The sequence below is a fragment of the Phyllobates terribilis genome, unplaced genomic scaffold (genome assembly GCF_046119375.1).
Source record: "Phyllobates terribilis strain yellow unplaced genomic scaffold, ASM4611937v1 Scaffold_2__4_contigs__length_985480577, whole genome shotgun sequence".
Taxonomy (NCBI): Eukaryota; Metazoa; Chordata; class Amphibia; order Anura; family Dendrobatidae; genus Phyllobates; species Phyllobates terribilis.
This window is the reverse complement of record NW_027362762.1, coordinates 661,529,329-661,554,261: the sequence shown is the minus strand read 5'-3', so window position 1 is coordinate 661,554,261 and position 24,933 is coordinate 661,529,329. Positions and strand designations below refer to the sequence as shown.

The window sequence follows — 24,933 nt, the reverse complement described above, 5'->3', positions numbered from 1 at the left end:
AATTGAAAAAACTGAAATGTCTAGGTTATGCTGCCCTACTGCTGAAGTGTCTGCTGTATGTCATTGGATTTGATTAAAGAATTTGGATTTTAAGGAGGATCTGGATTGAGTGTGTTATAATTTCAAGTTTGTACTGTAAAGCCTAACCTTACTTTCTCATCAGAAATTTAAGCTTGCCAATCATATAAATAAAAAGCCAACTTTTTCCCAGAAGCACTGCACCTAAAATGTACCTACTGGTAATTGTTTTTAAAAGCATTGACAACATTATTTAAGACATGAGTGAGTATGGAAGGGGGATTTATAGACGAATACTGGACTATGCTGACAGGGTGGTGTGTAATGCATGTGTTTTCACATTTATGTTTCTATCCTGAGCAGGGCCGGCGTCAGCACCCGGCGCACCCGGGCAAATGCCGGGGCCCTGAGCAGGCAGAGGGGCCCACTGGCGGTCGCGCACCCCGCTGGGCTATGGGCGGAGGAGAGCGGTGTCAGCGCCCGCCCTTCTCCACCGCTTGCTCAGGGCCCTGGCAGGCGGATACTTACCTCTCCCCGTGCCTCCGCAGATCAGCTGTCTTCCTGCTCTGCGCTCCCTGTGACGTCTCAGGTCAGAGGGCGCGGTGACGTCTTTACACCGCGCCCTCCCCTGAGCCGTCACAGGGAGCGCTGAGCGGGAAGACGCCGACAACGCTGGAGTCCAGACCCGAGCAGAGGGCAGCAGGCAGCAGGCAGCAGGTGAGGAGAAGGGAGGTGAGTATTTGATTTTTTTTTTTAATGTATGGAGGCATGGGGCAGTATAAAGAGAAGGGGGGGGGTGACATCCTGCATGGGGCATTATAAAGAGAGGGGGGGTGGCATCCTGCATGGGGCATTATAAAGAGAGGGGGTGGCATCCTTCATGGGGCATAATATGGGGGGGGAGATCTTGCATGGGGCATTATAAGGTGGGGAACAGCCTGCATGGGGCATTATAAAGGGGGGGGCAGCCTGCATAGTGCATTATGTGGGGGGGAACAGCCTGCATGGAGCATTATAAGGGGGGGGCAGCCTGTATGGGGCATTATGTGGGGGGTAACAGCCTGCATGGAGCATTAAAAGGGGGGGGCCTGTATGGGGCATTATGTGGGGGGTAACAGCCTGCATGGAGCATTATAAGGGGGGGGACAGCCTGTATGGGGCATTATGTGGGGGGGTAACAGCCTGCATGCAGCATTATATGAGGGCCAGTATCCTGTATGGAGCGTTATAAGGGGACCGGTATCCTGTATGGAGCGTTATAAGGGGACCGGTATCCTGTATGGAGCGTTATATGGGGGCCAGTATCCTGTATGGAGTTTTATAAGGGGACCAGTATCCTGTATGGAGCATTATATGGGGGCCAGTATCCTGTATGGAGCTTTATAAGGGGACCAGTATCCTGTATGGAGCGTTATATGGGGGCCAGTATTCTGTATGGAGCCTTATATGGGGGCCAGTATTCCGCATGGAGCCTTATATGGGGGTCAGTATTCTGCATGGAGCCTTATATGGGGGCCAGTATTCCGTATGGGGCCTTATATGGGGACCTGTATTCCTTATAGGGCCTTATATGGGGGCCAGTATTCCGTATGGGGCCTTATATGGGGGCCAGTATTCCGTATGAAGCGTTATATGGGGGCCAGTATTCCGTATGGAGCCTTACATGGGGGCCAGTATTCCGTATGGGGCCTTATATGGGGGCCAGTATTCCGTATGAAGCGTTATATGGGGGCCAGTATCCTGTATGGAGCATTTTATGGGGGCCAGTATTCTGTGTGGAGCGATTCACCGGTTTCTGAGCTATTGTGGAATTTACAATAGATATCACTCATGTAATGTAAGAAGTGAAATCTTTGCATTGTATTATATATCTATATTTCTCCGCCGTATCTCTGCATCATGAATCGTGTATGTGTTAAAGGGGCCCACTGAGACTCTTTCGCCCGGGGCCCAGAAAAACCTGGAGCCGGCCCTGATCCTGAGGAAACTGATGACAAAGTGAAATCGCTAAGATCTCACCTTACGTTTTAGAGTTCCTCTAAAAAGATACAAGTCTGCCAGAGAAACTATGCGAGAGAAAGGAATTCTGGAGTCATACATGAAGACGCACAAAAGAGACCCTGCACTTAAATACTTCAATCAAAATGTTGATTTTGCCGTAGCCTATGAACCAATGTACATGGATGTAAGTTGAAATTGGTATACGTAAGGATACTTTTAACAGAAATATATACATTGACACTTCTTTTGATTTTAGACATATTATTATGGACAAATAAGCATAGGAACACCAGCCCAAAACTTCCTGGTTCTTTTTGATACGGGATCTTCCAACCTTTGGGTCCCATCAGCATCCTGTCAAAGTGAAGCTTGCGGTGAGAATTATCATATACTAATCCAGTGTTACAGAGATGTTTGATTTTGATGCAGTTTAAGTAGAATTAGTAGATAATCATTAAACTGATTGGCTCATGAAGACAAACCCTTCCCATGTGCCTCACTGTGGACATGGACATCATAGATGGGGTCATATAAGAATCTCCTGTATTGTGAGACAAAGGGTGGCTCTAATTCTGGTTGACTCAGTCTGCCTTTGTATTATGTGTCGACCAATTATGTGAATGCATGATATGTAATAAAACTGATTACTGGGGTATGGAAGCTAGACTTGCGTCAAAGACCAGTCTAACACATCCCAGTTTTACATTCCTCATACAGACTGTGATTTCTGGACTGGCCTTGGGTCTCATAACTTGAACACAGCAGCTCCATAGGCTTTTATGAAGATGCTGATTTTGGGTCAAGAGACCCCCGGCTGGCCAGTAAATAATGGTCTGGAGCCGACCAGCCAAACAGCTGATTGTTTGACTGGCTTTAATTAAAAAAGGGATTGACTTCATGAGATATACTGGCAGACCATATCATGTTATATGCACTTGCAACCAAAATTATTCAACTCCATAGCAAATAAGTTTAATCAGAAAACTGTACAAACTTTATCAAGTTTGCAATAAGCAATCTAACAAGAACATAATAAAACCAGTGGTTTATCCAAATTCAACACAAAATGCTACTTTTAATAACTACTGCAGTCTCAGAATTATTCAACCCCTCCATAATAAGTGTGTAGCTCTTTTCAGCCTACATTAAAGAGGCATTCTCAAGTTGTCTCTTGAGCAGCATACAGCTCTTCAGTCTCTTTACGCCCTTGTTTCTAGTGGGCTCTCCTCCTTGAGAGACAGTTCTGGTGAGAAGCAGTACTATAGTATTAGTAGGAATATAAAGCTCAGCACAAGTTCTGCTGTAACACATTAAACTACATAGATGGTTTGTTCTGAGTCTACACTGTTATCACTAAATTTACAATACATATAGAGATAACAGGGCCTTTGAATAAGCATGCTGCTCAGGGCAGTGAGAGTCATTAATTAGTAAAACTGCTGTGGGAGCAGTCAGCTGGGGCTGGTGATTTTGCAAGATTTATAACAGCAGCTTGTCAAGAGCTAAGAGAGAAGTGAAGGTAGGGGAGGTGAGCAGCTAACTGCAGTATAGAAATCAATGGTCAGGTAGGAGCTGGTTGAGATGTTAGGAGTAAAATCTTCTCCTGGAATATGACTACAGTGCACACTCGGACAGGCTCTGGTGGCCGAGCTCCATGGAGTCCAGCTGTACACTATGTAAGAGAAAAAAAATATTTCAGAAGAATGACAGCAGATAGAAAAAAAAGCAAATAAATTTCAGACTTGCTTATTTTCATGCTGTCTAACTAAAAAAATCAATTTAATAACGCAAGAATACCCATTTAAGATACAACACCAGGTAAGTATAACTATACAAATAAGAGACATAAAATATGTATTTCATATATGGAAATGCCAACATGAAAACATTAGCAAATGTTAAAATGAGATCACATGAATGGGAGAAAAGCCGATATCACTGGAGGGAAAACATTAGGATATGTAAACATGACTGAATAGGTCAAATTGATACTATGATTTAAATCACTGGCAAAGAAAACAGCCTAGATGAAAGTATTAGAAATGGACACAAGAGGGCAGTACAAAATTAAAAAGTGCAATGTTCTATAGCAGCAGTAAATAACAAGTATGTTCAGCAGGGTCCTCTCATTCTCTCCAGTAAAGTGTAAGCTCTTATGGTCAGCAGGGTTCTCTCATTCTCTCCAGTAAAATGTAAGCTCTTATGGTCAGCAGGGTTCTCTCATTCTCTCCAGTAAAGTGTAAGCTCTTATGGTCAGCAGGGTCTTCCCATTCTCTCCTGTAGAGTGTAAGCTCTTATTGTCAGCAGGGTTCTCTCATTCTCTCCAGTAAAGTGTAAGCTCTTATGGTCAGCAGGGTCTTCTCATTCTCTCCTGTAGAGTGTAAGCTCTTATGGTCAGCAGGGTCTTCTCATTCTCTCCTGTAGAGTGTAAGCTCTTATTGTCAGCAGGGATCTCTCATTCTCTCCAGTAAAGTGTAAGCTCTTATGGTCAGCAGGGTCTTCTCATTCTCTCCTGTAGAGTGTAAGCTCTTATTGTCAGCAGGGTTCTCTCGTCCTCTCCTGTAGAGTGTAAGCTCTTATGGTCAGCAGGGTCTTCTCATTCTCTCCAGTAAAGTGTAAGCTCTTATTGTCAGCAGGGTTCTCTCATTCTCTCCAGTAAAGTGTAAGCTCTTATGGTCAGCAGGGTCTTCTCATTCTCTCCTGTAGAGTGTAAGCTCTTATTGTTAGCAGGGTTCTCTCATTCTCTCCAGTAAAGTGTAAGCTCTTATTGTCAGCAGGGTTCTCTCATTCTCTCCAGTAAAGTGTAAGCTCTTATGGTCAGCAGGGTCCTTTCATTCTCTCTTGTAGAGTGTAAGCTCTTATGGTCAGCAGGGTTCTCTCATTCTCTCCTGTAGAGTGTAAGCTCTTATGGTCAACAGGGTTCTCTCATTCTCTCCAGTAATGTGTAAGCTCTTATGGACAGCAGGGTCTTCTCATTCTCTCCAGTAATGTGTAAGCTCTTATGGACAGCAGGGTCTTCTCATTCTCTCCTGTAGAGTGTAAGCTCTTATGGTCAGCAGGGTCTTCTCATTCTCTCCTGTAGAGTGTAAGCTCTTATTGTCAGCAGGGTTCTCTCATTCTCTCCAGTAAAGTGTAAGCTCTTATGGTCAGCAGGGTCTTCCCATTCTCTCCTGTAGAGTGTAAGCTCTTATTGTCAGCAGGGTTCTCTCATTCTCTCCAGTAAAGTGTAAGCTCTTATGGTCAGCAGGGTCTTCTCATTCTCTCCTGTAGAGTGTAAGCTCTTATGGTCAGCAGGGTCTTCTCATTCTCTCCTGTAGAGTGTAAGCTCTTATTGTCAGCAGGGATCTCTCATTCTCTCCAGTAAAGTGTAAGCTCTTATGGTCAGCAGGGTCTTCTCATTCTCTCCTGTAGAGTGTAAGCTCTTATTGTCAGCAGGGTTCTCTCGTCCTCTCCTGTAGAGTGTAAGCTCTTATGGTCAGCAGGGTCTTCTCATTCTCTCCAGTAAAGTGTAAGCTCTTATTGTCAGCAGGGTTCTCTCATTCTCTCCAGTAAAGTGTAAGCTCTTATGGTCAGCAGGGTCTTCTCATTCTCTCCTGTAGAGTGTAAGCTCTTATTGTTAGCAGGGTTCTCTCATTCTCTCCAGTAAAGTGTAAGCTCTTATTGTCAGCAGGGTTCTCTCATTCTCTCCAGTAAAGTGTAAGCTCTTATGGTCAGCAGGGTCCTTTCATTCTCTCTTGTAGAGTGTAAGCTCTTATGGTCAGCAGGGTTCTCTCATTCTCTCCTGTAGAGTGTAAGCTCTTATGGTCAACAGGGTTCTCTCATTCTCTCCAGTAATGTGTAAGCTCTTATGGACAGCAGGGTCTTCTCATTCTCTCCAGTAATGTGTAAGCTCTTATGGACAGCAGGGTCTTCTCATTCTCTCCTGTAGAGTGTAAGCTCTTATGGTCAGCAGGGTCTTCTCATTCTCTCCTGTAGAGTGTAAGCTCTTATGGTCAGCAGGGTTCTCTCATTCTCTCCAGTAAAGTGTAAGCTCTTATTGTCAGCAGGGTTCTCTCATTCTCTCCAGTAAAGTGTAAGCTCTTATGGTCAGCAGGGTCCTCTCATTCTCTCCAGTAAAGTGTAAGCTCTTATGGACAGCAGGGTCTTCTCATTCTCTCCTGTAGAGTGTAAGCTCTTATGGTCAGCAGGGTTCTCTCATTCTCTCCTGTAGAGTGTAAGCTCTTATGGACAGCAGGGTCTTCTCATTCTCTCCTGCAGAGTGTAAGCTCTTATGGTCAGCAGGGTCCTCTCATCCTCTCCTGTAGAGTGTAAGCTCTTATGGTCAGCAGCGTCTTCTCATTCTCTCCAGTAAAGTGTAAGCTCTTATTGTCAGCAGGGTTCTCTCATTCTCTCCTGTAGAGTGTAAGCTCTTATGGTCAGCAGGGTCCTCTCATCCTCTCCTGTAGAGTGTAAGCTCTTATGGTCAGCAGGGTCTTCTCATTCTCTCCAGTAAAGTGTAAGCTCTTATGGTCAGCAGGGTCTTCTCATTCTCTCCTGTAGAGTGTAAGCTCTTATGGTCAGCAGGGTCTTCTCATTCTCTCCAGTAAAGTGTAAGCTCTTATTGTCAGCAGGGTTCTCTCATTCTCTCCAGTAAAGTGTAAGCTCTTATGGTCAGCAGGGTCCTCTCATTCTCTCCAGTAAAGTGTAAGCTCTTATGGACAGCAGGGTCTTCTCATTCTCTCCTGTAGAGTGTAAGCTCTTATGGTCAGCAGGGTTCTCTCAGTCTCTCCTGTAGAGTGTAAGCTCTTATGGACAGCAGGGTCTTCTCATTCTCTCCTGCAGAGTGTAAGCTCTTATGGTCAGCAGGGTCCTCTCATCCTCTCCTGTAGAGTGTAAGCTCTTATGGTCAGCAGGGTTCTCTCGTCCTCTCCTGTAGAGTGTAAGCTCTTATGGTCAGCAGGGTCTTCTCATTCTCTCCAGTAAAGTGTAAGCTCTTATTGTCAGCAGGGTTCTCTCATTCTCTCCAGTAAAGTGTAAGCTCTTATGGTCAGCAGGGTCCTCTCATTCTCTCCTGCAGAGTGCAAGCTCTTATGGTGAGCAGGGTCCTCTCATTCTCTCCTGTAGAGTATAAGCCCTTATGGTCAGCAGGGTTCTCTCTCTCTCCTGTAGAGTGTAAGCTCTTATGGTCAGCATGGTCCTCTCATCCTCTCCTGCAGAGTGTAAGCTCTTATAGTCAGCAGGGTTCTCTCATCCCCTCCTGTAGAGTGTAAGCTCTTATGGTCAGCAGGGTCCTCTCATCTTCTCCTGCAGAGTGTAAGCTCTTATGGTCAGCAGGGTCCTCTCATCCTCTCCTGCAGAGTGTAATCTCTTATAGTCAGCAGGGTTCTCTCATCCCCTCCTGTAGAGTGTAAGCTCTTATGGTCAGCAGGGTCCTCTCATCTTCTCCTGCAGAGTGTAAGCTCTTATGGTCAGCAGGGTCCTCTCATCCTCTCCTGCAGAGTGTAAGCTCTTATAGTCAGCAGGGTTCTCTCATCCCCTCCTGTAGAGTGTAAGCTCTTATGGTCAGCAGGGTCCTCTCATCTTCTCCTGCAGAGTGTAAGCTCTTATGGTCAGCAGGGTCCTCTCATTCTCTCCTGTAGAGTTTAAGCTCTTATGGTCAGCAGGGTCCTCTCATTCTCTCCTGTAGAGTTTAAGCTCTTATGGTCAGCAGGGTCCTCTCATTCTCTCCTGTAGAGTTTAAGCTCTTATGGTCAGCAGGGTCCTCCCATCCCCTCTTGTAGAGTGTAAGTGCATATGGTCAGTAGGGTCCTCTCATCCTCTCCTGTAGAGTGTAAGCTCTTATGGTCAGCAGGGTTCTCTCATTCTCTCCTGTAGAGTTTAAGCTCTTATGGTCAGCAGGGTTCTCTCATTCTCTCCTGTAGAGTGTAAGCTCTTTTGGTCAGCAGGGTCCTTTCATTCTCTCCTGTAGAGTTTAAGCTCTTATGGTCAGCAGGGTTCTTTCATTCTCTCCTGTAGAGTTTAAGCTCTTATGGTCAGCAGGGTCCTTTCATTCTCTCCTGTAGAGTTTAAGCTCTTATGGTCAGCAGGGTCCTCTCATCCTCTCCTGTAGAGTGTAAGCGCGTATGGTCAGCAGGGTTCTCTCATTCTCTCCTGTAGAGTGTAAGCTCTTATGGTCAGCAAGGTCCTCTCATTCTCTCCTGCAGAGTTTAAGCTCTTATGGTCAGCAGGGTCCTCTCATTCTCTCCTGTAGAGTGTAAGCTCTTATGGTCAGCAGGGTCCTCTCATCCTCTCCTGTAGAGTGTAAGCGCGTATGGTCAGCAGGGTTCTCTCATTCTCTCTTGTAGAGTGTAAGCTCTTATGGTCAGCAGGGTTCTCTCATTCTCTCCTGTAGAGTTTAAGCTCTTATGGTCAGCAGGGTCCTTTCATTCTCTCCTGTAGAGTTTAAGCTCTTATGGTCAGCAGGGTTCTCTCATCATCTCCTGTAGAGTGTAAGCTCTTATGGTCAGCAAGGTCCTCTCATGCTCTCCTGTAGAGTTTAAGCTCTTATGGTCAGCAGGGTCCTCTCATTCTCTCCTGTAGAGTTTAAGCTCTTATGGTCAGCAGGGTCCTCTCATCCACTCCTGTAGAGTGTAAGCACGTATGGTCAGCAGGGTTCTCTCATTCTCTCTTGTAGAGTGTAAGCTCTTATGGTCAGCAGGGTCCTCTCATTCTCTCCTGTAGAGTTTAAGCTCTTATGGTCAACAGGGTCCTTTCATTCTCTCCTGTAGAGTTTAAGCTCTTATGGTCAGCAGGGTCCTTTCATTCTCTCCTGTAGAGTGTAAACTCCTATGGTCAGCAGTGTCCTCTTTCTGTCTTGCCTGTAAAATGTAATCTCTTATTTTGATCAGCGGGTTGTTTCTGTTCCTCTCCTCTTCCACATGTGTATTTTACGAACAGTTATAATCTTACTAGTATTGAGATTGGCGAGAATCCATTTGCTGCAAATTAAATTTTAGGAGAAAAGTCAGTAAAGTCGGCAAATTCGAATTTCAAAAGATTTGCTCTACTATGTACTCTACTTTGACTTCAAGGATTATTTCCTGGCAGTTCTTGTCTATTTCCTCACGTTACTGTGCATTTTGGGGCGGTTTAAGCTATTCTTATATATATATATATATATATATATATATATACATACATACATATGTACCAGTTTTAATATTCTATAATCCCTATTAATTTCCCAATGTGACCTTATGAATGACAGCTTTGCCACATGATTTAGGATAAGATGCCAAACCAGAAACTCCATTTGCAGACACTTGTTTGGGGTGTTTGCTCGTCATCAGTGCAAAACAAAAAATCTGAACTGGCTAGGTGAGTGCCCTCTGAAATGGGGTCTATGGAGTAACATTTCTTCTTGAGGAGTGTGACAAACTGTTGTAAGGAGACTTATTGGCTATGTAATACTCCTCTGGGAATTTAAATATTCAAATAGCATCTTTAGACAAGAAGAGGACTGGAACTCTAGTGCCACTTAGGTAGTGTCTACATCTAATAGCTGGTTAGCTTGGCTTCATATTCTAAGTCATGTGGCAAGGTTTGAGACTTGTATCTGTATTTTTTCCAGCATTCATTACTTGTTATTTACTGCTATTACAGACATTGCACTTTTGATGTTGTAGCGCCTTCTTGTGTTCATTTGTAATACTTCCACCAAGGCTGTTTTTCTATTTATATTATATTATGAATTTCACCTATTCAGTCACGTTTGCATAATCTGAAGTTTTCTCTCTAGTGATGTCGCCTTTTCTCCCTTATCATTTTTTAACTTCACACTTTTTTAGATCCCATAGATGGCTTGAACCTGAGATTGCTAGATCACTGGTACTATATAGTGCAAAGCTTCAATATAGTCTCCTATGAAGCCCAGCCCGTGGTTTGTGCCATAGCAACCAATCAGAACCTCAAAGTGCCAACAGGTTCCCAAAACAACGGATTGGCGTGACTTAATTGCCGCTATCAGTGATCAACATCTAAGGGGCTTAAACAGCGGCGATTGGACATCATAGCTTTTTCTGAAAGGGTATCTTAAATGAGAGATATGCCTTAAACAAGTTCTGTATTAGGGAATATTCATATGTGGCAGGAATGTTTCAGAAATTTCTGAAACTGAAAATCTGTTTCAGATTTAGCTGAATGGGGTTGTTTCTGCCAGCAAATAGATTTAACAGTTGAACAGTCACCAAAAAATTTTGAAAAAAAAATCTGTGGTGTATTAAAATCTCAAACCTTCAAGCAAGAGAACTTCTTGGCCTCTTGGCTTCCTGCTTGCTGGGGAAAGGTGCGCTCCTGCTTGATTGACAGTCCGGACGAGCAGCATGGTTGCACTACTGTGCGCTCCACAATGCTGCAAGCAGAGACAGCTTTGCCTCCGCAGCACTGTAGGGGCACAGGGACACTGGATTTGACTAGATCCACTAATCTGGCCATCTTCTAGGCAGTTTACAAACTCTATAGCAAAAAGTCTCTAAGTGCTGTGTTCTTTTCCTAGGAGGCGCCCTACGATGTCAGACAACAGTGGTGGTCGATAACCTAGATAACAAGCAGTACAAAATAGGTTTAAAAATCCCTCCGTTTTTAAGAGTGGAGAGGATTTTTAACAACAAGTAAATTGCAAAATAGCTTGTTTTTACAAGCAGTTTGCAACTGTAAAGTGAATTAGTCGGCAGGATTTCACCCCACCCCTCCCCCCACCCCAATCTACTTATATGCGCATGTAGCTCTTGCAAGGACAAGTCCAGTAATACCTTCACATGGCCAGTCCATTCCTGAGAAATCATCATTTTAATTGATATGCAAATGAAGCTGATGGACTATGGTAGATGTAAGTCTCTGTCACTCCAGTGCTATTCCATGCCGAGTGCCACCTCCTCCTAATTGACTGATGATGTCTAAACTGTGTGACTTTAGGTGAAGAAGCTGTCAGGAAGAGGCGACGCTGGGTGGAGAATAGAGCTGGAGTGACAGAGGCTTTAGATCTATAATAGCACTTCAGCCTCATTTGCACAATTATTCAAACACTGATTTCTCAGTAATGGAGGAAGGGACTGACCATGTAAAGGTATTGATGGATTTGTCTTTGAAAGAGCTACATGCGCATATAAATAGTTTGGAGGAGAGGGGGTTAAAGTCATGCTGACAAATTACCTTTAACCATTAAAGAACTTGATAATAACCCTAATAAAAACACTTTCATTAAATGGGTTTTCAAGTTCTTGAAAAGTTCTCAGGTGCAGTTTGTTGTAAAAAGCAACTTTTGCTTTACTCACCCTTCCCGGGTCCGGCAACAAGTCTCCACAGTTGCCATGGACTCTGTTGTTTGTCTGCCGCGCTGCCTTCATATTGATTGAGTTGCAGCCAATCACCAAAGTCATCTGCTATGCCAATGTGGACAGCACAAGTCGGTGAGCACAATCATTGGTTGCAGCGTTGTCGATGTGACGTCAGCTCTGACTAACAACAAGTACTGGGACAGTGGCGCGGACTCAGCCCTGGACGCTGGATGAATGATGCACAATTTGTTTTTTACAACAAACTGCGGACACAACTTTTCTGAAGCCTTAAAACCCCTTTTAGTGGAAGAGTCCATCTTTTTCATAAAAATGCATTTTTCTGAGATGTTTCAAAATTGTATAATTCATTTCCTTTTTTTATACAGGCAATCACAATGTATTTAACCCCAGCCAGTCCTCTACCTACACATCCAATGGACAACAGTTCACCATGTCTTACGGCAGTGGCAGCGTCAGTGGTGTATTTGGCTATGACACCGTTTCTGTGAGTAAACCAAGATTGATTTTAATGACTTACTTTATGTAGCTAGCAGTTTATTATATTTAGTACTAGATTTGGTCTTACTGTAAATGTGGCATATATTGTGATAATTCTCTAACTTTCTAATACAAGTTTCTTCCATATAGGTTCAAGGACTAACCATCTCTAACCAGGAATTTGGCCTGACCTATTCAGAGAGTGGCAGCAGTTTCTACTACTCTAAATTTGATGGGATCTTTGGAATGGCATACCCTGCCATGTCTGCAGGGGGCGCAACTACAGCTATGCAAGGAATGCTGCAGCAGAACTTGCTCAACTACCCCATCTTTAGTGTCTACATGAGCAGGTAAATAAAACCAGGACTCATAACTACAAAATTATAAATGTGCTTTCCAAACTGCACAAATGTCAATGGAACTGTGACATTTTGAGCAATATTAATAATAATATATTTTTATTTTTCTGTAGTCAATCTGGAGAGGTGATCTTTGGTGGAGTGGACAACAGTTTATATTCTGGACAGATTGCTTGGGCTCCTGTCACTCAACAAGTTTACTGGCAAATTGGAATTGATGAGTAAGTTATTTAATAATTGTAATGGATCCGTGAAAAACGCATGACATACGGATGGTAACCCACATGGGACCTGTTTTTGTGCACCCATTGACTCATAATGGGTGAGTCCGATCCGGAAGACAGATGAAAGTAGCACATGCTGCAATTTTTTTTTACAAGTAGACCATTGATCTGTGTATAAAAATGTTTGTGCGAACTACCCCATAGTTTTGCATACAGAGCACCCAGTCTGAATGAGCGCTTATTGGCACAGGAGATTTTTCAGTACCCCAGCCACTCAATTAAAAGAGCAGCCTAAGGCCTCGTTCAGAAGAGAGTGTTATATGGACATTTGCTGTCTAATTAAAAATCTGATGGCACATGGACAGCACACTGATCAAGCTGTTCAGATGACATTTAGTCCGTTTCATAAAAAAAATCGTACCATGCACTAGTCTCTTCCGTATTCGCCCTTTCAAGTCTATGCTTGTGCAAAATCATTGTTTCCCATATGGATCATCTGTATAGCATCAGATTTTTATGGATACATTGCGGTTATCAATGTAGGAACATCGAACACCATAATATCCAGCGGTCCCATTAAAAATGACTGGAGCGGCAGTGTGCTCTTCAGAGCCTCGATTTTCTTGATCGGTGACGGTCTAGAAGTCATCATCCAGCAATCAGGACGATATCCCCTGTCCTATAGATAAAGGATAACTCCCAATTTTTAATATACCCCTTTAAGGTCCATTTACACTCCATGATTATCTTGAATGAGCGTAAGGGATAACTCCCAATTTTTAATATACCCCTTTAAGGTCCATTTACACTCCATGATTATCTTGAATGAGCGTTTCTATAAAGTCTTGTTTCATGATAATCGTGCAGTTTGAACAGGCTGCCGATCACCTGACAAACGAGTAAAACTCTTGCTCAATGGGTGAAATGATCTATTGGTTTGAATAAAAGATCATCGTTCTCGGCATCACATCGTCCTATGTAAACAGGACCTGTGCTGCGGAGAACAATGGCAGCCTGAGTGTGCTGAACGACCTATTACGGATTACACAGTGCATATCTTAAGCGCAGACTACCTGTGTGAACAGGCTATTAAATGAACACCAATCAGCAAACATTTACCTATCGGCAGTTGTTTAATGCCTCTACTCGTTAATAAGAAAAGCACCTTTGCACAGTTAGATAAAATAAGGTCAATGTGGTGGATTTTAGTGGGTTTGGCTAACATCCATATGTGTATGGAGGCAGTCTAATAGTACCACTTGTCATTGGGGGAAAAATGTTGGATTTTAACATACCCCCACCAAAATTCCCTACTCCTTGTGAATAGACATGCATGCTTGTCATATCCGATCACGCACGTACGGTAATCGTGAAAGTGTTCACCAGATCACTACTTCAGAAATATTGCAAAAAAAAGCTGTACTGACAGTATGCTACCAAGACTTCATCTTGTTAAGGAATGGTTATAAAGAATTTAAGTAGTTAGTGCCAGAAACCCTTTAAATTAGATTCCTTTTTATTCATCTGAATAGGCTCGAAGCAATCTACGCATATTCAGAATTATAGGCCTCCATTCATTAAGACTGGCGCTTTGTGCCTTCTTAATGAAGGGAGCGTTGGAGTAAGATGCGCCGTATTCATTAAGAAACGAGTGCCTCTTTAAAGAATTTGGAGCATCTTTCAACAGTCATGTGTCACAGCTAGAAATGTGTGCACATTTCTATAATAATTTATGTCCCTTCTGTGGGGTAAATTGTAATGAATTTGTCTGGGGTGCTAGGCCATATCCCAGCCCGCTTAAGCTTCACCCACTTTTAAAAAAATAGATGGAGATGGCCACTATTGGAGTAAAACTGCTAAAAGCTGCAAAGTTTTTCCGCAACTTCAAGTTGTGCTAAAATTTTGGGACGTTTCAAGCAGATTGAAAATTGCTTTATAAATCAGAGCCATGAAGTCAGAGTCAGTTTTGAGCTCAGTTGGATTCAGTAGAAATGTTCCAACTCCGACATAGGATTAATTCATACAGTGGGAAAAATAAGATTTGATACACTGCCGATTTTGCAAGTTTTCCCACCTACAAAGAATGGAGAGGTCTGTAATTTTTATTATAGGTACACTTCAACTGTGAGAGACAGAATCTAAAAATAAAATCCAGAAAATCACATTGTATGATTTTGAAATAATTAAATTGCATTTTATTGCATGAAATAAGTATTTCATCACCTACCAACCAGCAAGAATTCTGGCTCTTACAATTAGTTTTTCTTTAAGAAGCCCTCCTAGTCTGCACTCATTACCTGTATTAATTGCACCTGTTTGAACTCGTTACCTGACTGATACACTGATAAAACACTGATGAAAATCAGTCCGTTATTAGCGTAGAAGAAAAATTTGATGTCTGAATGAGACCTTAGATTTCAAAATACAATAAGGCTTGCAGAGATTCATGCATATGCAGGGTTATGAGTTGTGAGGTATGGAGAATTATGGAAAATCTTCTTAACACTTGTTACTTACAGATTTGCAATCAATGGACAAGCAACAGGATGGTGCAGTGACGGCTGTCAGGCTATTGTGGATACAGGAACTTCACCACTGACAATTCCCCAGCAGTATATGGGCACTCTGCTCCAAAACCTTGGAGCCGAGCAGGGGCAGAATGGACAGGTAAGATTGAATAAATTTACTTACATAGTTAATTCTACCAAGTCAATATGGATTTCTGTTAAAAAAAAATGTTAAATAGATATCTGAAATATGTGCACTGTATGTGTCTGACTTTGATGTATCCGAACTTACAGTACTTGGCAAAAGACATAAGTTCAAGAGTGGATATGATCATCACATCACCAGTTTGACAGAAATATAATTTTTGCCCCATAAAGTACATTCTGCAGCTGCTCAGAAAAATATAGGAATGTTTTATTTACCATCCCCATTGCTTTTGATGGGATTTTTCGAATGGTAATGTATTGTTAGTTCCATGAGATTCCCATAGCTCTGGACAGCCAGGATAGCGTAGCCTGCAACACCCCTCTACCCAGGAAAAATTGAAAAAGTTGCAAAAGGAAGCAAAGTGAGAAAAAAGTTTAATTCATTTTATCATGTGATGCACCAGAAAGTGAGAAAAAAAGTCCAAGTGCGTTGAAATTGCAAAGAAAGTGTAATTTCACCTTTTTTTTGTTTTTGTTTTATTTATCATGTTCACTATATGGTAAAACTGACCTGGCAATATGATTCTTCAGGTCAGTATGATTACGCAGATATCAAACATGTATAGTTTTTTTTTAATTTAAGTGGTGAAAAAAAGTTTGGAAATTTGTAAAAAAAATACCTTTCCTTTGCTTGTGTCGCCATACCTGTAACGCTTTGAATTTTCATCATATGGGGCTGTGTGAGGGGTTATGTCTTACTGATACCATTTTGGGGTAGATACAATGTTTTGATCGCCTCTTATTGCATTTTATTGCAATGTTGCGGCTGATAAAAAACCCTGTAATTCTAGAGTTTCGATGTTTTTCTCATTATGCCATTTATCGATTGAATTCATTTACTTTATATTTTAATAGATCGGACTTTTATGAACGCAACAATACCAAATATGTGTATTTTTTTTTAAATTGTTTTATTTTTAATGGGGCAAAAAGTTTTTTTTTTAACTTTTGTGTTGTTTTTATATTTTTTAAAACTTTTTACTGCACCTAGACTTGAAGTTGCGATCGTCTGATCGCTTGTACTCTACATAGCAGTGCATTAGCACTGATATGTATAGTGTAAATCATGATCTCACCGGAATGACGTGCCCCTTTTCCGACACTCATAAAATGCCACTGTCAGATGTTGACAGTGGCATCTAACAAGTTAACAGCTGTGGGTGGAGCAGAGATGGTAAAGGCACATGATGGCTGATTAAATCAGCCATCATCTGCCGGGAAAGATGAGGGCTTAGTGTGCGAGCCCGCATCAAAGTGAGGAACACGACAAATCAGGTAACTGTACGTCATATGTTGTGAATCGGTTAAAATGTCAAGATTGATGCACCTGCAAAATCTTGAAGACATCTAGGGAATCTGGAAATATACATGACAAATCATTCCACAGATTGGATCCACAGTCCTTAAAGGGGTTTTCCCATGAACAAAGTACATTTTAATTAATAGATCTTGGAACAATAATAAGTTCCACAATTGGATGTGTAAACAATTTTTCCTGTGCTGAGATAATCTTATAAATGTTCTCCCGCTATGTACTGTGTAATGGTTGTGTCTGAGCATACAGAGCTGCTCCAGTTGATAGTCGACACATACCACAGCTCCTGGCCAGGGAGGAAGAAAGCCTAAGTCACTTATGATAAGTGAGCATACAGACAAAATAGCAGGGGCTTGCAGCTGATATTTTCTGATGTAACACATTTCCCTGTCTGTTATATAATAGAAGTGAGTGTTTCTGTAGAGTCAACAGTCCTCTGAGCTCATCACAAATCAAGTAAGTGACATGTAAGGTCAATAGCCACTGGAGATCCTACATCACTGACTTAATTAATGATGAGCTCAAAGGGTTGGAGATGCAGCAGGCACACTCACTCCTGGGATATAACAGACATGGAAATGTGTTACCTGAGAAAGTAGCATGTGTGAGTCCTTGCTGTTCTGTATGTTTACTCACTTACCACAAGTGACTCATGTGTCCTTCCCTGGCCAGGAGATGTGGTATGTGCTGACCATCAACTGGAGCAGCTCTGTATTATCAGACACAGCCGTTACACAGTACATAGCACGGGCACATTTATAAAGTTATTCGAGCACATTAAATTTTTTTTAACATATCTATGACAACACAGCATTTAATCTTAATTATCCAGACATAAATTCAGTAGGTCAGGAGCCATATGCTTTTATCTTTATGTTGACTGTTAGGCTGTGTGCCCACGATGCGTTTTTCAAGCGTTTTTGCTGCAGAATTTTCCGCAGCGTAAACGCTTGGGAAACGCATGGTAAGCCTTCTGCCATGGTCCCCTATGCAATTCCGCACTTTCAATGCCCATGCTGCGCTCAAAAATCCACAGCATGTCCATTAATTTTGCGGAAGCGCTGCGTTTTCGCCGCCATTGACTTGCATTAGAATGCGTCAATTCCGCAAGACTGCATCTGTACTTGCGTAATTGGCGCGTTCTAATGTGCGGATGGTACCCGAGTGTGGAGAAGAGAAGACTCTCCTCCACACCCAGGTACCATAAAAACTGTAAAAAAAAGAATCAAATAAAAAATAAAGATTATATTCACCTTCCGACGGCCCCCGGTCTACTTCCCTGTGCTTGCCAGCAGACTGAAGGACCTGCGCTGACGTCACAGTCATGTGACGGCAGGTCTTTCAGTGCAGTGTCCCGCGATCAGCTGGCAGCCAGGAAGGAGGGCAGCAACACACGCCGGGCCATCGGAAGGTAAGTATCAAGGTTTATTTTTTTATTTTTAACCATTCTAAAGGTCACACTATATAAATCCATGCTATTTGCATGGATTTATATAGTGTGACCTAGTTGTCAAGCACTTTCCAAGTGATGCTAAAATCGCTTTGAAAGCACTTGTCAATCCGCATGCGTTTTTTCTGCCAGGGAGATGCAGAAATGCTGCAGAAATTTTCTGTTTCATTTCTGCATCGTGGGTACATAGCCTTAAATGTTTTTCTTTGGTTGATCAACACAAACTATTGTTTGAATAAGCCTGGATGTTGACACTTCAGTTGATATTTACGGCAACTTATTGTCAGCTAGCTTTGTAAGACAGGGACTCAGGGTCCTTGAACAATGGATGTTTGCTAAATATGCTGATTACCATTGAATATGTCTATGCAGCTTATTGATTTGCATTATTTGGGTGGTTATAGTTTAGCCTTCAATGTTTGCAAGTCAACATTGGGGGCTGAGCTGTAGATACTTGGGTAATGTGAGTTAAGACCATCATCCCTGATCCTGGACCTGTGGATGATGTGTTGAAGAAGGACACCTGTGAACTATATAAAAGGGATATGCCTCTGTATCAGGGGGTACTTTACAAAACCACAGCCAAGAGAGACTCATCAGAACAGCAGCTAGGACACATGGCTTCATCAAGATGGACACAGATTTGGATACTACAGGATTCCAGCTTTAGGGACCATGGCCCTGGCTGAAAGAATACAGATCTGCTCCACTGACTATCACAGAATTCATGGATACATTTGGGGAAACCAGGTTGGGACCCTCCGATCACCTGGTCCCATGGAGATGTTTGGGGTAGCTAGGTTGGGACCCTCCGGTCACCTTGAACCCATGGATACGGTCGGAGAAAGCCAGGTTGGAATGCTCCGGTCACCTGGTTCCATGGATATGTTCGGAGAAGCCAGGCTGGGACCCTCGGGTCTCCTGGCCACGTACCTCAATGAACTGTCAGCTTCCTAAGCTTGTCATTACCTCCTTTCTGTGGGTGTCTGCCAATAGCAGAGTGCCACTGGTGGGGGTGGTCTGCCCTGGAAGCCCCAAAGTAGCAGCTTCTCTAATCCCGGTGAGTCAGTGGGTGAAACTTTGTAATTTGCACCAACTTGGGTATTTGCTGGGACTGTTCTATATGTTTATTGTCTGTCTCACCCTGTGTTGTCTGAGTGGTATTAAGCCCACGGGAGACCCAGAGTCCCCAAAATATCCAATAGTGAAACTTATTGTTCCAAGATCTATTAATTAAAATGTACTTTATTTGTGCGATCCCCTTCTAAATAATTTATCCAGTGGCTCTTACATCAGCATTTGAAGGTGAAAGGAGCTGCTGATGTGCCTACAGTTGGCTCTTACCTGGTCTTCTGAACACTATTAGGTATGATGCACCAGTTCCATTGATCAGAATATGACGTGTGCACAATATCTGTCAAAGCAAGAAGCTGAGTGCAAACATTTTTACTTGAAGGGTTTGTCCAGTGAAAACATTGTTGATCAGTGGGGGTCTGACGCTTGGAAAACTGCACCAATCCGCAGAACGGAGAACTTTAATCCTTGTTAGAATGCAGCTGTAGTACACATGCTCAAGTCCTGCCCCATTCATTCTGTATGGGGCTGCAGTGCTATACATGTTTTTTCAGCAGCCCCATAGAGAATGAAGGGAGCAGCTGTCAGATGTCCAACCTGCCGCTCCATTTTATAACAGGGATAAAAATTCCTCATTAAGCTGATTGGTGTAAGTCTCAGCGTTGGGAACCAACAATCAGCAAGTTATCATGCACAGTATACTATGGTTAGGTAATAAGATGCTTTCTCTGGAAAACCCCTTTAAGGTAATCACTAGCATATACAAATATATTTTTTGTCAAATGTGTGCATATCCTTAAAAAAAACAATTTCCTGATTACTGAATTGTCTAAAAATCTCCCATATTTGTCCTTCTCAGTTCCTGGTTGATTGTAATAATGTGGAAAACCTGCCATCTATCAGCTTTACCATCAATGGAAACCAGTTTTCTATTCCACCCTCTGGATACATAAGCCAGGTAAATGGTCACTTGTACATATATATACAGTACAGACCAAAAGTTTGGAGACACCTTCTCATTTAAAGATTTTTCTGTATTTTCATGACTATGAAAATTGTACATTCACACTGAAGGCATCAAAACTATGAATTGACACATGTGGAATTATATACTTAACAAAAAAGTGTGAAACAACTGAAAATATGTCTTATATTCTAAGTTCTTCAAAGTAGCCACCTTTAGCTTTGATGACTGCTTTGCACACTCTTGGCATTCTCTTGATGAGCTTCAAGAGGTAGTCACCGTAAATGGTCTTCCAACAATCTTGAAGGAGTTCCCAGAGATGCTTAGCACTTGTTGGCCCTTTTACCTTCACTCTGCGGTCCAGCTCACCCCAAACCATCTCGATTGGGTTCAGGTCTGGTGACTGTGGAGGCCAGGTCATCTGGCGTAGCACCCCATCACTCTCCTTCTTGGTCAAATAGCCCTTACACAGCCTGGAGGTGTGTTTGAGGTCATTGTCCTGTTGAAAAATAAATGATGGTCCAGCTAAACGCAAACCGGATGGAATAGCATGCCGCTGCAAGACGCTGTGGTAGCCATGCTGGTTCAGTATGCCTTTAATTTTGAATAAATCCCCAACAGTGTCACCAGCAAAGCACCCCCACACCATCACACCTCCTCCTCTATGCTTTACGGTGGGAACCAGGCATGTAGAGTCCATCCATTCACCTTTTCTGCGTCGCACAAAGACAAGGTGGTTGGAACCAAAGATCTCAAATTTGGACTCATCAGACCAAAGCACAGATTTCCACTGGTCTAATGTCCATTCCTTGTGTTCTTTAGCCCAAACAAGTCTCTTCTGCTTGTTGCCTGTCCTTAGCAGTGGTTTCCTAGCAGCTATTTTACCATGAAGGCCTGCTGCACAAAGTCTCCTCTTAACAGTTGTTGAAGAGATGTGTCTGCTGCTAGAACTCTGTGTGGCATTGACCTGGTCTCTAATCTGAGCTGCTGTTAACCTGCGATTTCTGAGGCAGGTGACTCGGATAAACTTATCCTCAGAAGCAGAGGTGATTCTTGGTCTTCCTTTCCTGGGGCAGTCCTCATGTGAGCCAGTTTCTTTAAAGCGCTTGATGGTTTTTGCAACTGCACTTGGGGACACTTTCAAAGTTTTCCCAATTTTTCGGACTGACTGACCTTCATTTCTTAAAGTAATGATGGCCACTCGTTTTTCTTTACTTAGCTGCTTTTTTCTTGCCATTATACAAATTCTAACAGTCTATTTAGTAGGACTATCAGCTGTGTATACACCAGACTTCTGCACAACACAACTGATGGTCCCAACCACATTTATAAGGCAAGAAATCCCACTTATTAAACCTGACAGGGCACACCTGTGAAGTGAAAACCATTTTCGGTGACTACCTCCTGAAGCTCATCAAGAGAATGCCAAGAGTGTGCAAAGCAGTCATCAAAGCAAAAGGTGGCTACTTTGAAGAACCAAGAATATAAGACATATTTTCATTTGTTTCATACTTTTTTGTTAAGTATATAATTCCACATGTGTTAATTCATAGTTTTGATGCCTTCAGTGTGAATGTACAATTTTCATAGTCATGAAAATACAGAAAAATCTTTAAATGAGAAGGTGTGTCCAAACTTTTGGTCTGTACTGTATATATATATATATATATATATATAATATTATACGGATATTCTGTCTGTGGCGCTTCTTTACATCAGGTTACAGAAGAAATAGATTACCTAAGGTCAATGGACATACAGATGTGCAAATTAGGAATATGTTCTTACCTGCCCAAAAATAATTAATTCCTTATTCCAAGCTCATCTCCTTTATCTCAGTATTTAGAAATGAGATTCAAAGTGTGCCATAAGTCGTACTTAACCCCTTTAAAGGGGGCTGTATACTACAGCGAACTGCTTTAAATGCCACACTCCCAATGCAGATTTATTCCGCTGCCTGTCGACACTTCACAAGTTTTTTGGCACAGGAGCCTTTATAGGCAATTTTTGGTTACCTAGACCCAGAAAAATATTATTGAGCGCAAAGGACATTTTTTGGCTGCAATCAGGGTAAAAGCCATTTTACATGCTTAGCTAGAAGGATGTACCGTATTTCTACTCAAGAAACAGAAATCTGGGAAATGAGAGGTAGAACATATATCACAAGCGGTATTACAGGTGGCCCAGTTGTTTGAAGAATGAAAAATTAGGTCTTTCCGTTGGATTCAAGAACTGTTTAAAATTGCTAAGAACATTTTCTTTAGAAATGATCAGGGAAATCATGCTTGTACTAAATTCACAGATAAGTGGTTCTTTAAATGAAATTGACCATTAATGGTGTCTGAGTAGGTCACTTGTATCAGTCTGGCCATACACATGTAGGGTTTGTCCATATAGTGCATGGCCAGCATTATTCACTCATGTCACCACAAGTGGCTGAGAAACTCATACCATTTTCTGTTTCTTTTCTAGTATAATGGTTATTGTAGCGTTGACGTTGAGGAAACCTACCTACCATCTCAGAATGGTCAGCCCCTGTGGATCTTGGGAGATGTATTCCTGCGGCAATTCTACTCTGTCTATGACATGAGCAACAATAGGGTGGGCTTCGCTCAGGCAGCATAAAAGAGCCAGGAACTGACATCCTTCAGAAGAAAGTTTCAATCCTTCAACAAATTTTACAAAAGCCATGAATGCAAATAAATTGTTTTATTGAAATATGTTCTGAAATCTATCCTTATTTGAATCTCAACAAAAGGTTAGATGTGAGCTACACATCTACAATTCTGCCTGCACAGAATCAGAGCAATTTCTGCTCACTAACAGAAGTCCAATAAAGGTCTGTTCACACACTGTACATTTCTTGATAATATGTCAGGAATAATCCTATTCATCTGAATAGAGCTTGCAGAAATACGTATACCTGCTGCAGGAACCCCTACATATAATAATGTTTAAGGGAATCTGCCACAGGTTTTTGCCAACCCATCAGAAAGCAGCATGATGTAGGGACAGAGACCCTGTTTCAGCGATGTACCACTTACATTACTGGGTGCTACAGTATTGATTCAAAACGGTTTTACCTGCTGCAGATCTAGCAGTTCTCTGAATGCTGAGCTCTGTATAACCTCGTCCACACCACTGATTGGCTGCTTTTGTGTGCATAGGCAGGAAGCTGCCAATCAGAGGTGGGGACGTGGTTGGACTATCTGGAAGCAGGTTAACTAGTCCTCTTATGATGGTCTTCTGCCGAAAGAACAGGGGTTTTCTAAAAACTACATTAAGCAGCTAAGTAATAAACACATCGCTGGAATCAGGGTTTCTGCCCATACATTATGCTGCTCTGAGATTAAGTGGCAAAAACCTGGTGACAGATTCCTTTTAAAAGTGATACTCTCCTTCACAACAGGTCTGTTCCAGCACTCAATCGGCCTTAGCTGGTCAGTGCTTCCTGGCCTTGTCCTCAACTTGCCTTCAAATGTCCACCTGCTCAGCCAATTAGCAGCCGAGATGGGTCCCCGCTGGAGCAGATGATTGGCTGAGCGGGCATTTCCAGTGTGTCAAGGGCAGAACCAGGAAGCACAGTTCAGCGGGGACAAGGTGAGGGATGGTATATGATGTGTGAGGCATTGATGTGGGCAATTAAGTTAAGCATGCAATCAGTGCCCCAGATCAGAAGGTATAATGACATCAGAGTACTGCGCCATCTCCACCAGGCTGCGGACTTCACAGACCAGAAAAGGCCTACTCTGCTGTTTGTTCTGGGGTTGGGGTTAGCGGCACCATTCCTGAGCCAGTGCCTGTTGGTCTCCACTCGCTTGCTGTAGTAATCATATGCTGCACATCTTTCTTGTGATTGCTAAAGCCAATGACTAATGTTAGCCATGGATACTGGCCTCTGCAGTACGCAAACTCTAAAGCTAGTGATTGACTGCAGTGGTTATAATTAGGCATGGTACATGGAAATGAAACCAGGAAATGCTCAAAAGAATGAACAGATGTATTTCTATATAAAAACGACTTGCTGGTCATATGTTCAGACTTTTGAGCGTTTTTTTAACCTCTTCAGGTTTCTAAAAACACCAATCATTTAAAAAAAGAGACCTGACTATTCTTACTACTCTTACCTTATGAGTCAATGGGAAGGTTCAGAAGACGCCCATGTGCCTTTTTGAGTGTTTTCGCTTGAAAAACCACTAGCCATATCTTCCTTGCTGAATGGAGGTAAAAAAAAATAACATTCACAAAATGCTAGTTAAAAAGATGCCACAAAATAACTGGATAAATGCTAAAAAAAAACCACTGACGGTCAAAAGAATTGAAAAAGCGTTCTGAAAAGAATGGATAAAAAAGGTAAAAAGGAGGCTTTAGGAAAAAAACTCAGGCATTTCCTGAAGCATCTTCCACTTGAAAGACTCCCCATACCCTTAACACAAAAAGATTCACAGGACCCTGATCCAGTGGCAATGTCAGTGGTTCGTGGCTGCCTGATCAGAGCCATGTGTACCTCTTCCTACTTCGTGGCATCCATGGAGCTTCTGATTAGTAGGAGCAACGCAAGCATGGTGTTGCTCTCGGATTACTAATCAGAAGAGGTGCCAGGTATGCCGGTAGGATGAAATTCGCAGGGCTCTGTGAGGTGCAAGGTATGCCAGCAGGTAGGACGAGGGTTCTGTCAGATATGCCAGCAGGTAGGATGAGATATTTATGGCTCTGGTCAGGTGCCAGCAGGTAGGATGAGATTTTCTGGACTCTGCTCAGGTGCCAGGCATGCCAGCAGGTAGGATGAGATTTGCTGGGCTCTGCTCAGATGCCAGGTATGCCATCAGGTAGGATGAGATTTACAGGGCTCTGCTCAGATGCCAGGTATGCCGGCGGGTAGGATGAGATTCACATGGCTCTGCTCAGATGCCAGGTATGCCGGCAGGTAGGATGAGATTCACAGGACTCTGCTCAGATGCCAGGTATGCCGGCAGGTAGGATGAGATTCACAGGACTCTGCTCAGATGCCAGGTATGCCGGC

General features: G+C 42.6%; 1 protein-coding gene across 1 annotated transcript in view; it reads left to right on the top strand.

The window, feature by feature from the left end:
- LOC141223199 (gastricsin-like) overlaps positions 1-22,628 on the top strand; it is a 31,113-nt gene extending 8,485 nt beyond the window's left edge. Inside the window, exons 2-9 of the mRNA XM_073666804.1 lie at positions 2,050-2,203; positions 2,276-2,393; positions 11,699-11,817; positions 11,961-12,160; positions 12,283-12,390; positions 14,913-15,060; positions 19,806-19,904; positions 22,383-22,628. Of these exons, the coding sequence (XP_073522905.1) occupies positions 2,050-2,203; positions 2,276-2,393; positions 11,699-11,817; positions 11,961-12,160; positions 12,283-12,390; positions 14,913-15,060; positions 19,806-19,904; positions 22,383-22,535 (1,099 nt within the window). The 3' untranslated portion in view covers positions 22,536-22,628. The remainder of the gene's footprint in view (positions 1-2,049; positions 2,204-2,275; positions 2,394-11,698; positions 11,818-11,960; positions 12,161-12,282; positions 12,391-14,912; positions 15,061-19,805; positions 19,905-22,382) is intronic.
- Positions 22,629-24,933: the final 2,305 nt, after the last annotated feature.